Source organism: Apteryx rowi, unplaced genomic scaffold, assembly GCF_003343035.1.
Source record: "Apteryx rowi isolate R43461 unplaced genomic scaffold, aptRow1 scaffold_7, whole genome shotgun sequence".
Lineage (NCBI taxonomy): Eukaryota > Metazoa > Chordata > Aves > Apterygiformes > Apterygidae > Apteryx > Apteryx rowi.
Window position 1 is genome coordinate 4531556 of NW_020450982.1, and position 14167 is coordinate 4545722.

The 14167-nt window shown below is 46.3% G+C and overlaps 1 protein-coding gene across 1 annotated transcript; it reads left to right on the top strand.

Moving 5' to 3' along the window:
• The first annotated feature begins 272 nt into the window (after positions 1 to 272).
• Positions 273 to 13628, top strand: LOC112976033 (vitamin D3 hydroxylase-associated protein). Its single transcript, XM_026086859.1, has 15 exons — positions 273 to 607; positions 1943 to 2056; positions 2416 to 2559; positions 2966 to 3099; positions 3472 to 3678; positions 4242 to 4282; positions 4912 to 5036; positions 5793 to 5918; positions 6950 to 7047; positions 8352 to 8451; positions 9021 to 9064; positions 9752 to 9791; positions 11923 to 12031; positions 12887 to 13032; positions 13339 to 13628. Exons 1-15 carry the CDS (start codon positions 398 to 400, stop codon positions 13465 to 13467), a joined length of 1767 nt encoding a protein of 588 aa, XP_025942644.1. The 5' UTR covers positions 273 to 397; the 3' UTR covers positions 13468 to 13628.
• The last annotated feature ends 539 nt before the right edge of the window (positions 13629 to 14167 follow it).

Sequence of the window (14167 nt, forward strand, 5' to 3'; positions counted from 1 at the left end):
TGCTAGAGATGTGGGTGGGGTGGGAACAGCCCAGAGCTGGGTTTTGCAGCCATCCAGCTCTGTTAATCAGCTCTGTCCCCTCTGTGTAGGTAGCCAGGTGAGGTAGCAGTCAGTAGCTTGGGGAGACCCAGCCTTGGGCACACCCCCTCCAAACCTGGTGTGATCTGAGCACACTGCTTGCAGCCCAGCCTGCAACGCTCCTCGGGCAGGCAGACCCTTTCAAAGTCCATGGTCTAAAAAGTCCATTCCTGGACTTTGTTAACACAACTCTGCTTCAGAGTTGATCTTGCACAGGAGAGAACTGAATAGTCTGTGCATTCACCATCTCTCTAAGGAGAAGGTAGGAGCACCAGGTATCTGTAGCTGGACCAGAACGGGAAGGACTGGGAGAGAAATCATGACCCAAGAGCGACTGTGGCAGGACCTAGATCCTTTGTGGACAGATCCTCGCACCCTCTCGGCCCTGCTCTGTGGTTCAGCTGCAGCCATTATATTGCTGAAATGGCTGGGCCAAAGGCAGATCCAGCAGAAGATGGAAGAGGCAAGGAGGATGCGTGATCTAGCCCTGGAGCGAATGGAGAAGGCAGTTTGCAGGTTTAAAAAAGAGGTAATTTGGGCAAAAGTGTTGGGAGGAAGGAATTGTATTTTGGGTACCCCAACGAAGGCAGAAGTCCTGATCAGTCACCCTTTGAGTGGTGGTTAGGGGGACAGTGGGGACATGTGACGTGCATGTGCCTTGGGTCAGCACCACTCTTTTTGAGGGTCACTACTCTCCTTTGTCAGAAGCCCTGGAAAGGCAGCGTAAAGGAGGTATTGCTTAATACAGACCTGTTGTGGGAGTTCTGAGGATGACCAGAGTTCGGGACTCCCTGAATTGGGCCACCAACCCCAGAAAGTATTCCCAGACCTCCCTGCACCCTTGCATCTTCATCTTTCCCTACTGCCAACATTTTCTGTTCCCGTCCCCTCACCTCTGCCCCTCTGTAGGGAGCTGTCTGTCCCCTCTTCCTCAAAGTGCAGGGGGGGCTTTACATCCATCCAACGTCTGCACATCAGTGACCAAAAGCTGTTTCGTCCTGCCCACCCCCAGGTAAAGAATCGCCTGTTTTTTAGGAGGTTGTGTCCTTGGATTCAGGACTTGTCTTAAACTCAAAATAAGCACTTGTTGCTGTTCTTTTTTTTTTTTTTGGGGGGGGGGGGGGATAGGGGGTGTTGTAAACAGCCCAGACATTTTTTTCTCCCAAGTTAATGATAAATTTTGAAAACCTTCAGCTGGTTCAACTATCTTTCAACACATTGTCTATTAATTACAAGGGGCCAAAGGCCTGCAAGAAAGTAAACACAAACGGGCCACTCAAACCTCTTAGACTTTCATGMAGCTCTCCAGTCAAGAGGTGTTTTTCTGCCTATTTTGGTTCTGTTTTAGCAACCAAGACTCTGCAATTCCCTGTCAGCAAATTCCCTGCTCCAGCACACTGCTCTGTGGCAGGTCTGCATTTCTATAGTCAACATCCCTTAAAATGTTGCATTCAAGCTCATCACTGGGTAGATGTTAGAACTGATCAAAAAACAAGAAAGTGGTTTCGTGGGAGATTTTGAAGCTGTTTCCTTTTGCAATATCAAAGTGGAATAATTTCCTAATGAATTTTGTTGGTGTGTTCTGTATATGGTAATTTTCTGCCTGAAATTGTTATGTCATGTTTGTTCTTGGGATCATTTTTAATACCTTGAAAAAAATAGTGTTTCAGTGATGGAAAAATAACTCTATTATAATTCTCTGACATTCTTCAATATTCTTCAACGATGCTGCTAAAGAGAAGTAGGAATAAACCACCCTGTGATGTGAATGAATACACCTCAATGGTATTTAGGTGAGCCAGACTCTTCCCTGATGAAAACTGTCACTGTCTCCCCTGTGTATCCAATTTTCTACCCTTTGCAGAACCCAGGTGCCCAGACTGCACACATCCTCTCACTGCCGATGGTGGAGCTGGTGGAGAAGCTGAAGGAGGGGTCCCTGTCCCCGGAGAGTGTCCTCTACTCCTACATGGGCAAAGTGAGCGATACCTCCAGCGTATCTGGATGCTGCAGGGTTCTTCTGCACAAGCAGTGTGAGGGCGGGCTTCCAAACTGAAAAAAAGAGACAGTTTGCTGGTAGAACTAAACAACACTGGGGATCACAATTTGTCAATACCTTAATAGCTGAAGGGTGGTTTACGGGCAAATCAATCAGACAGAGATCCAGGGCAGAAAATTATCCCAGCAGGTAACAGCTGAAGTCAATAGGCAAAGTCTGAGTAGTGAATGCTGGAGGTTTGAGGAGACAGAATTTTCAGCTTGAAATCTCCATTGAAATGCTGTTGCCTTCCCTCCATCCACCTGTCTCACTGCTCTTCACCCTGTGTCTCTGGAGAGGCTTTGGAGGTGACCCAGGAAGTGAACTGTGTGATAGATTTCATTCATGGCTGTGAGGATCAGCTCCAGAAACTGAAGAAGCAGAAGGAGAAGGGGCTACTCTATGGCATTCCCATCAGCATCAAGGACCACATTAACTGCAAGGTACATCCTTGATTCCCCTGCCCCTTCTCTGTCCTTGGCCTGGGGCTGGGAACAGACCAGGACATCCAATCCTCTCCACCCCTTACAAGGGTCCCAAAGGGATCTGGGCTTGTTCCTTTTCACCCCATTGGGACTGGCCAAGAGTTTCCTCAGACAAGGATGTTCTGGACCAAGTATCTGTGGGCTCAGCAAATTCACCTTTCTTCTGAAGAAAATTTTGTCTTGGGAAATGTCTAACTTGCTCTGATCTGGTTTCCCCAGCGGTTCTGTTGGGTTCTGTTCTGGTCATTAGAAAAGTTGGGTGGCAGCTTTGTCACAGGAGGCGTCAGGGCTTATGTGTCTTATTGCCATGGCTCCAAACAGCACCTTCCCTGGTGCCTGAAGAGCTTTGTTTCCGATCCCCAAGGGCCACGTCTCTTCTGGCGGGATGGTGAAGTTTCTGGGCCAAGTGAAGGAAGAAGACAGTGTGATCGTCCAGGTTCTAAAGAGCCAGGGGGCAATCCCCTTTGTGAAAACCAACATCCCGCAGACAATGATAAAGTAATTGCTTGTTCCCCTTCATGAAAATGCTATGCCATGTGACTCCTGTGATCTGAGAGAGTGGACCTGCATGCACGAACTCCCACCCTTGTCCAAACAAATCATGCACATTAAGTTAATTTCTTTCTCATTTCAGCTTGAGTCTTTTCTYGTTGTCTTTTCTACAGAATGCTAGAGAGACAAGAAATTATTTCTCCTGTATCTGATGCCCCTTTCTTCCTAAATCTAGCTGTCCCAACAAATCTATTTCATACTGATCCTACCCTCCAGGATTAATTCCACACTCATCCCTGCGTGAACGCTCAGTGCCCTGTATTTACAGTTTGCAGAGACAGAAATACTTCACTCATCTGTTGATCTTCCTCTCCCCAGCTATGACTGCAGCAACCTCATCTTCGGCCAGACACTGAACCCTCTCAACCACAAGAAGAGCCCCGGAGGCTCTTCTGGAGGGGAGGGAGCTCTGATCGCAGGGGGAGGCTCCATCCTGGGAATTGGCTCAGATGTAGCTGGGAGCATCCGCCTACCATCCAGCTTCTGTGGTTTGTGTGGACTCAAACCCACAGGCGACAGGATCAGGTACATCCTGTCATCTGTCTGCTCCTTCACCCACTGTGGAGGCTGCAAAATGTCCCCCACAGTTCATCAAACTATAGAACAGATATCCATGGTTTCATCTGGGATTATGTTACTACCCTAGCCTGCCTGCTTCCTTGTCATATCTAGGGCTTAGGACTCTATTAACGACCCATGACTACCTCTAACTGCTAAGACAGCAAAGAGTTATTCAGTCCATAATAGCCCTGACCATGAAGCTGAAAGCAACTACTATAGGGTCATCTCCTCCTCAGATGGTTCCCGGCCCTTGCTTTGCTTGTAGGAGTTCTCTGTTTATCAAGGCTGATTTATTCCAGGATGAGGAATTACACCCACCAAGGAAAGGAGATGATAAAATCTTTCTCCAGCTCCTAGCAGCTTTCAATCCATGAAAGTCTTTCTAGCCTAAAAAGTGTCAAGTCGGTGCAGGATGTTTCATTCTCCTAGATGTTGCCCAGGGGCAAATGGAAGGTCTGCAACCCAGCATGGCAACTTGCTGTACAACAAGAGCTGCTACTAATATACTTCTCCCATTTTGTTCCTAGCAAGCTGGGTGTGGTTTCTCCTATTATAGGAATGAAATCAGGTAAGTCCAGATGATATATTACTACTGTCAGACCTTCACTTCTTACATCTCCTTCCACTGCTGAGATGCCAGCAAAAGTACTGTTCAGTTATGTGTCTCATGACCAGTTTAAGACAGAGATGGTCTAATAGACCGGATTCTGCCTTGTGGTATTACCTCTTCGCACCATTTATTCTGTTCTTGACTGTGGTAGATATTAATTGAATTAGAACAGAATTGAAACAAAATCCCTTTAAGCAATGCAATGAGTAGTAATGAGAAATGTGAGGTACGTGCCCAAAGGCCTGGGCTATTTCACTGAAGAATCTTCAGGAGACTCCTGGATTTAGCTGCTGCCAGGTGATATTGCTGTTGGCAGGTGGGCTACAGTCCTTGCTCCTCTTGAGCCAGTCTCTGCTTGAGTTGTGCCAGCAGAAGCCTAGCCCAGAAGGTCAGCCTCAGGAGGTGGTACCCTGCCTCTGCTCTGTTATGTGGGTCTGGAGCAAATAGACCAATTCTCTGTGTCTCCTTGTTCACTTCCCTCACAGACATTACACCATCCCCTGTTCCTAGCTTGATTGAAACTCTGCTCTGCTGGGTCCCCCCTAGGGGCCCATCTACCTGCAGTGATGGGATCTCTGTGCTTGCAGTGACCGGGATGCTGGGGCCGATGGCGAGGGACGTGGAAAGCCTGGCCCTGTGCATGAAGGCGCTGCTCTGCAAAGAGATGTTCCGGCTGGACCCCACTGTGCCCCCCATCCCCTTCAACGAGGAAGTAAGGCTGGCTCAGAGGTGATCCCATGCCTCCATTTCCCAATCAACAAAGTGGGATCTTAGGAGACTCCCATCTAGTTTCATGTCTCAAGATAGTGAAGGACTCAGAGAAACAAACTTCCTTCTGAACAGAGGGCCTCCTGCATAAGCAACTGCAAAAAGCAGTCTCATAGCAGGGTTGGCAGGTCCCTGTCAACTTGCCCTGATGAGACCTTCCAGATACTGACCCCTTACCTTCCCTTTCTAGGCAACGCTCAAAACAAGCTTGTTGGCTCCATCCTGGCTGATTTCTCCTGAGCAGAGAAGCTCACTGCTCACATTTTTAATGAGAGCTTGGTTTAACAGTCACTGACCTAAGAAAGTGCTGGCCTTTGCCATTAGCTCTCTGCTACTGTCGTCTGACTGCTGATTTTTGTCTCAGGTCCTAAGACTCTGATCTTCCAGTTGTCCCCGATACTCAGACAATACAGACCAGTTGCTTACAACTACAGAAATAGGCCCCTGAACTCTCTCCACAGCCAGGCATATCGTCTACACAGATGCTATCACACCCACCATCTCAAAGTTGGCACACATTCACATGGCAAGAAGTAGTGTCAGAAAAAACATATCAAGGACCACTGCTGCTGCTTTCCACAGCCCTATTGCACCTGTTTTTCCTCCTACCGAGAGTTCTCGGTTGCTGCCTCCCTGAGCCCTGAGAATGGTCCTATGTGGTACATCTCATGCATCCAAGTGACAGCTCCTCTCCTCACAGGTTTACTCCAGTTCAAAGCCACTTCGGATTGGGTATTACGAAGGAGATGGCTACTTCCAGCCCTCACCCAGCATGAGACGGGCCGTCCAACAGACCAGAAAGCTCCTACAGGAGGCAGGACACACAGTGAGTTTTCTATCCTCTTTCTCCCTATGAAGTTTGGACAAGTCACTTCCCATATCCACTTCTGCTGCCTGTAAAACAGGGACCAGCCTTCCTTTACCCATCTGCTGTGAGGATCACACAAGGGAAGGCAAATGCAATAGTCTTTGTTCCCAAACCGAAGCAATGCCTGTGTTCCTAGTCTAGCAAACAGGAGAGTGACCTTCAGATATCTCCAAGTCACCCCTTTTCTAAAGCCCATTGTGGGACATTGTTTTTTCCTGTGATGTCTGGTGTCCCCATAAATATCAAATTCTCAGCAGTTTCTGTGATCCCTCAGCCCCTGAACCCAGTTTACACTTTTTTTGGTGGGCAAGTGGGAAGGGGATTGGAGCAGTTGACCCCCCAAGGGTCCCTTCTAACCTAACTTACTCTGTAATTCCATTGAAGGCAATTTCTATATGGGGACTGTTCCAGTGATAGGTATTAATCAAAAATACTGGGTGTTTTGAGGTCTCTCAAGATCCTTCTCTAAGAAGCGGAGACAGATCACTCACAAGTATGTGTTAACGCCTTGGGGCATGGGGAAGGGCCATGGGCAGATGTTGCCTAATCAGGCCCCTTTGAAAATGAGGTTTTGCAGGGCAGCACAATTCCTGCTGTGAGACACCCCGCCTCTGTCCTGCTGTGTGATCCTACATACCAGAAGCACCTGGTCAGTGTCCACAGTCAGGGCAGCTGGCTAATCTGGCATGTTGCTCAATAAATGTGTGWGCTCCATGGGAATTTGAGGCAGAAGACAATTGTGTGAGCTTAGAGGAGTCTTATCACATCCCTTAAGCTTGAGAAGGTGTTTAATGAGCCCCCAGCAGTGGTAGGTTGCAACCTCCTGTGTAGGGGTGGAGAACGGCTGGCCCCACTCTACAGCTGCCCTACTGCAGGTAGAGGGGCCTGAACTTCTCATCATTTCCCACTCACCTCACTAGTGAGACAGCGAGATTTACAGAAGAGTCTACAAATCATTCGTCTCTTGAAYGTGGATGGTTTTCCTGCAGCTTGTTCCTTTTGCACCGCCCAAGATTGACTACGTGGTAGATGAGCTGTTCACTAGAGGTCTTTTCTCAGATGGCACTGCTCACCTGGTGGATTGCATGTGAGTAAATCCCATTTGCTTTGAGCGTGGGCCCTGGGACTTGGCACCATATGGCCAGGGGACTGTATGCATCCAGAATGTTTTTATTCCAATGGATGCATACTGAAGAATGGGCAGCAGAGGAGCAATTTCTGGAAGGATGAATTTAGTATCGACAGCAATTAGTTCACAARACTAGTTCACACACACAGATAAGAAACCGTGGGGTGATAAGATACTGTGTGTAAGCAGTGCTGTGGCAACTGATTTTATATGCATGGTTAGTCCATAGCACATGGGAGACATCGTGCATTATTTTAACCTCCTCTGGAGGCTAAGCAAATGTTCAAGCTAGCTTACATTTACCATGGGCTAAGGACCTACACACAAAGAGCTACTGCAGACTGGCTGATTTCCAATAGCCTGGTCTATACCCAGAGRGTTACCTCTGAAGCACTGCAACTCCACTGTCTATAAGAGCTTGAGAAACATTCTGAAAGCCACGTAGAAGGACCGGCCCTAGCAGTCCTGTACCTCTCCCTTCATGGTTGCTAGTGGATGCAGAGTTAATCAGTCTGTTTCATTTCTGGGATATGTACCATGGGCTGACCTTAACCCATCTGCATTTCAGTGACTTTGCAACATCCAAGCATTGCAAATGAGCCCCCAAGCTACAAACTGGGAGGATGTTAATGGCCGGGGGAAAGTAGCACATCTGTCCAGGTGTTGTATGTGGGGGGTAAAGGGTGAAAGGACCATTTGGAGAATGTCCTCCTGGCTCATTTTCTGGAAGCTGCTTGGGGGCCTAACCTGAACCAAGCTCTGGGCTTGACTCGAATGGAAAGGCCTGTTCTGGGATAGAGCTTTTAATCAAGTCAAGTACCATCCCCTCAAGTGTCCCCTTGGCCTTCACCAGCTGCAGCAACCCTCCTGATCACAGATGTTGAAGGAAGTTGCAAAATGACGTGGTTCTTGAGCTCTTTTAAGTGATTGCAGCAGAACTTCAAGGTGAAACATGTCCAAGGTTGTCCATGTTACTCTGTGTATGGGCCCACCTCTGCAAAGCACTTCAGAGCCTTTACAGTGCTGATGATACAGGAGTTGAAGTATTCATTTCTTTATAGCTTTTACAGTGAGCAATTCTGCCTGAGCATCTAAACTCCATGTGAGGATTTCTTATTCAGTGCTTTAGACTGAAGCAGGCAGACTTTGTCTTCTAGCAACTTCACCCTAAGGCAAACTGCTTCAGAAGCAGCACTGCTATTATAGTAGGTTTAAAACAGATGGACTTGTCCTGACTTCCCCTTCACTCTATCATCTTCCAGCAAAGGAGATATCGTGGATCCCAACCTGAAATCCCAGTTCAATACTTACAGGCTTCCTGTTCTGGTGAAAAGGATCTTGGCTATCATCTTGAAACCCATAGTAAGTGTGTGGACACCTCGCTGCATCATAGTAAATCTGCAAGATGGGAGATTTTTCACAAGCAGGGAAGAAACCTGCTTTACTCTGAGAGTGTTTTGCTGCTTTATGTTAAGTGCCCAACAGGATTCAAAGTGAAATACAGATGTCCCTAAACCCAGGCTTAACTCAYTGAGTGGCTTGACAGCCTTTTGTGGGAGTTTTGTATGGGGTGGCTAAACTATGATCCACTTTAATGAACTTTAATGAAACCATACAGCTCATCCAGCTCATCCAGCAAGGGGCTCCACAGAGAAAGGAGATCACTAACAAGGATCTAAAGAGCATCCCCACATCCGGGAGATGCTCCCCAGAGCTAACAGCATGGTCTAGAGCCTTCTTTGCATGGGTGGTTGTGATAATATGTGTAAATCAATGTCAGAATGAAACCACTGTGTTGGAAACCATACCTATCGTTCAAAGCCACTCCCACTAGGGCAAGAAGCATGCCCACACTGCAGTCCTTATTGTAGCCCACTATTTCAGCTGCACTGTTATTGACTAATCCCAAGTTTTTCTCTTCCCTCTGAAAGTATCCACGAATCGCTCGGGATCTCAATGCCCTCTGTGGAGTGGGGTAAGTAGCACTGAAGTAGCCCTAGAGAAGGGGGATGTACGTGGATATGCCCACACAGGTTCTTGCAGGTAGATGTCAGCCCACTGTGCAAAGCCCAGTCACGGGGCTGTGCAGTATGGGCTGAGCTTGCATGAAGATGTGCTGTCTCAACACCACCTGGGCTCTGCGTGGTGTTATCCAAGGTTATGTAGCTGGGGATTATTTTAAGAGCTCAGGGATCCTTATCACAACAGGGCTAGGATGTCTCCACGGAGCTCAGCACAAACTGAAATAGGCTACTGTCCCTGGGACCATGTAGATTCTGGTACCCTGTGCAGCATGTGCCATGTTAATGCAGACATCTCTGCATGCCTGCCTGTGCAGCGCCTGTCACAAGCATCTCACCCTTGTGAGAGAAACAGAGACCAATAAAACCAGGAGAGAGCAAATTTAGAAGACTTTGCCATGATTTTTGTCTACATGTAAGAGCAAACGGAAACATCATGGTATGTCTTTAGAGAAAGCTCTTTTGATGTACCTGTAGGCACATGTGAACAGTGTGGTCATCCGTGTGATCACCTGTGTGATACTATAGCTTGTTCCCCAGAAGATTCATGAGCTTTCCAGAATAATGAGCCGTATACACATTTTAGTGATAGTTCCCTGTTGCCAAAGTCCCAATGCTGATTAATTCTATCACCTTTTCAGGTCTGCCAAAAACCTCTGGAATCAGCATGGGGCAGTGGCGGTAATGTGATTTTTTTTTTTTTTCTTTTCCCTTACTAATTGTAGTGAGAGATTCCTCAAGTCTTACATTGAATTTCTGAACAGTTGCTTTCTGCTTTTTGTTGAATTTGGTATTGGAAATGGATCCTGTGGAAATAAAACAGCTGGGCTTTTCTTTGGGAGTCACACTTTGCAAAAAGTGATAAGACCTCAAGGCAATAGATGCTTGTGTGGAGGTCTCTATTGACTGGAGGATGGGGAAGAGAGATTATCCTTTGTCCTGCATTTTTTATGCAGAAATAGCATAAGAAAAGCCACTAAAGATGTGGCTTTTTTTTTTTTTTTTAATTCCATCTCTTGGAGTAAATCCTTCACTTCAGGCATTAGGTGCTATTGTCACTTGCTAAGATCATGCCTGAACTATCAAGCAGAGACCCTAGGAGTCAAAAATTGTGGCCATGAACTCCTTGGTTTAGATGGATTTTGTATGAATTCATTTGGGATGAGGAACATAGGAGAGGAAGCATTGGCCTGGGCAACTGAGTCCAGTGCTGTTCACAAACTGATCAGGTTCCTCTTTAAAACTAGTTGAGTTGTCTGTTTGCATTTGTTTTTACTAGCCAGCTCCTTTCCTCCCTGTTCTGGTGGTTAGAAACCTCCTTATTTCTGGTGCTGTTTATTCACTTCCATTTTATCCTCATTTTATTCTTGTCCTTGAGCCTAAATAGCTCTTCTCCTCTCTGATATTTTCCACTGTCTTCCTCATCCTTAATCTATTTATAGACAGCAATTGTATTCCCTTTCACCTGGTATTTTGCAAGGCTAAAGCTGCTGAGCTGTTTTAGTGTCCTCCCACAAGGCAGGATCTGTGTCCCCTGGAACACCTTCGTAACCCTTCCTGAGGATGAACATGCCCCTCTGGCTACACCATGCAACCCCCGTCAGTGTCAGTCACTCAGTGGAAGTGTACGCTCATTTGCAGCAGGTCCAACATGCTGTAGGGCAGGGAAAAAGCTCATAAGCCAGCCTAGTCACTGGACTGATGGGAGTGTTTGGAATGAAAAGGTCTTGGGGTTTCTTTTAGGTGAAAATGGATTTTTTTTTCTCCCTCCGAAACCCTCAGAAATGCTTGCCTCAGAGATATTTTGGAGTTATTTTTCTTTATTCACATTTTTTATCTACTGCAAGCAAGAGCTGATCCCAGATTTTTGGCTGGCCACTTGATTTTTCCATCAGAAAAATTAAGATAAGCTGCATTGATTGTGTTTCCTGGAAACATAATCTCTCTTGTTGAGCTTTCAGCAAGGAGGATCTCAAACTGAGGATGAAATCTGGTGTCAGACAGAATACCCTACTGGTTAGGCCTTTCATGGGAGATGTGGAAGACTCTTATATAAAACATGGGGTAAGAGACAGTTGCATAGAGCCCAGGTTAGAACATGGGACAAATGTGTTCTATAACAAGCGTAGGCTACAGAGTTGGCCACACTCTGGTCCACTGATATTTATTTACTAAGACAAAATGGAACAGCTCTTAAAGGATGGATTCGTTCATTGCTTGATGTTCACGAAGATGTGGAAGACCAGAGTGCAAATCTAGATCTCTCTTGGATCTACAGTGCAAGCTTGTGCCTTCTAGCTCATGGGGGGGAGACTTCAGCACTTAACTAACTGTCACTTGTGGCTTCTTTTTCTTAACTGTATCCTGTTGCAGAGTGAAAGGTTTTTTGATAAGATTTAGAATTCATGTTTTCTAGATCTCCCTACCAAAAAAAAAAAAAATTTTTTTTAGGAAATGTACTGTTTAGTCATCTGAAAATGGTCCTTTGAAAGACTGTTGATCTTCATTCAACCAAATTCAAGCACAAAACTAAGCATAAAAGAAGATTGGTTTAATGCTTAAGAGAATCAACCCTGAAATGCCCATCTAGCATCACTGTCTAGGTTTGGACAGGACATAATATTCTTCCAGGAAACATAAGGATGGAGGAACAAAATCCATTGGCTCTTTGAAAACACAGCTCAGATTTGATCTGATTTTTCAGTTGCATCCAAGAGTTCTTTTTTCCTCCTTTTTTTCTATCCGGTAGGTATTGATTCACCACTGCTGTCCAACAGACACTGTTTGTCATCTCCTCTGTCTTCCCCTGCAGGTTTACTGCACAGAATTCATTGCTAAATGGAGGAAGCTAGGGCTGGACGTGATTCTTTGTCCTGCGCTGGGTCCAGCCTTTAACCACGGCTACGCTGGGAAGCTATTTGGTAATCTCTAGTTAGATGTCTCTGGATGCACACATGTGGTATTTGTGGGCAGAGCTGGAGCAAGATATTTTGGTCTCTTGGACTTCCCCTGAAAAATGTGCAGAGCCTGGCCTTTCCTCTGGGTGGAGAAAACAAAGGAGAGGTCTCCTCTGGGTGGGTCTTCTCATGCCCCTGCTTCACCTGAGCTGCAAGTGTTTGGGTTATTGTGGAGTAGCAATTAGTGGCATATCTGTTCCGGTCATTACCGTGTGACCTTCCCCTGGATTGTCCATCCTGCTCCCAGGAGCTACTTCTGTATCAGAGGGGTGGCAGACCTTAGCACAAGGGCCGGGCTCTTCTGAACACTGCCTTCTCACATTTCCCAGGACACAGGCAACAGAGCCTTTCTGCTATTTGCAGTGACTTGCAGAGAGGCAATTCAATACCTTCTAGCAAAGTCTGAATTCTTCATCTCTCTAGCAACAGCCCTTTCAGATCCAAAGTCCTCAGGATGGTGTTACTGAGCTGGAAAATTGGGTTATCTTGAAAACATAGCCAGGATTTTCCCTGGGGCATGGGAAATATAGAGTCAGGCTCTGTCTGAACTAGATCAAGGATTTCTATCTCTCCCAGAGCAGATCTAACCTTCACCTCACTGAAAACAAAAGGCATGGGGTTCTCTCTGGTTTCAGCAGATGTGCGGCCCTGAAACTTTCCTACTAGAAGTCCCACTAAAACTAGTGTTTTTTTCATGGTTTCCTCAGCTTCAGCACCTCAAGTCCACAATTCCTCCAGCCCAAATTGTCATCTGAAAATCACTGCTGGCCCAGCACACTAAACCATGCCATGTTGTATGCTCTGTGTCATCTTTTCCAGCTGCTACCTCCTATACCAATTTATACAACGTCTTAAACTTCCCTGCTGGAGTGGTGCCAGTCAGCACGGTCACAAGAGCCGATGAAGAGGAACTGAAGCATTACAGAGGACACTACGGGGACCCTTGGGATAAGARGCTGAAAGAGGTCAGCAGGGAAAAAGTTTAAGTCATAGCAGAAGGCTCTGAATGGCATTTGGCACCACTGGCACATTGTTCCAAAGGTCTCTCTCCATCTCCTGATGAGAGGAGTTTCTTTAACAGTGAAGTTGCATACACTGTGTTAGTACCATGACTGTGGTGCAGCTAGGCTGGTTTACAACAACTAGAAGTCTGTCCTCTCGTATGTCTTCCTTGGTCTCTCTTCTGTTTAATGTCAGGAGACTGCATTCCCTCGTGTGGCTCCCCAGGTGCTCTCACTCACACCACACTGACTTTTTTGTCACTGCTGCAGGCTGTGGAAGGAGCCGTGGGGCTGCCTGTGGCTGTCCAGTGCGTGGCTTTGCCATGGCAGGAGGAGCTGTGCCTTCGGTTCATGAAGGAGGTGGAGACACTCACCCATGGCATGAGGAGAAATGTGTGATTTCTTGGGGTCTGCCTTCACCATGAAGTTGGTTTTTCATTCCCTGTCCATCACTCCAGCCTCTGTCTACCTGATGCACAAAGCAAGCTATAGGCTGTAGGTAATGATCTGCAGACTCTGAATCATTGTTTTCCTAAACTGGCAATAAATGCTGTTTTAAAACAGTCAGCAAAATCTCATGTCAGTTCAAAAAGTGCTTGTTTGTTAGAGTTAAATATGAGTCAAAGGTTACTATCAAAAGTAATGAGAGTTAATGTTGGACCGAAGGAGTCCAATAACGATACTGAAATGGTGTAAGATCTGTTGCATGATACGAGGTCAAAGAGCCATTTATCCCAATATTTTGCCACAAGTGGACAGTAGCAAATATTTGTGGAAGAGTATTAACCAGTAAGTATAGAATTCCCTTTCTGCCTGTGCCATTAGCTGGTTAAGAGACTTTTTGGCTAAGAGTTGAAGTCAACCTATCATGTTTAATAGCCTCCAAGAAAACTCTCCTTCATGAACTTCCTGGGTCCCTTCCTGAACTAATTTATTCTCTTAGACTCCACAACATCCTGTGGCAGTGGGCTCCACAGTTTAATCAGGCAGTGAGTAGGGGAAGAAAAACTTCACGTGTGCTGTGAGAAATGGTATCTAGTCCTTCTTCATTCACTTCTGTTCCTCATGGTTTCTTCCAGCTGAGCAATGAGAGCAGAAG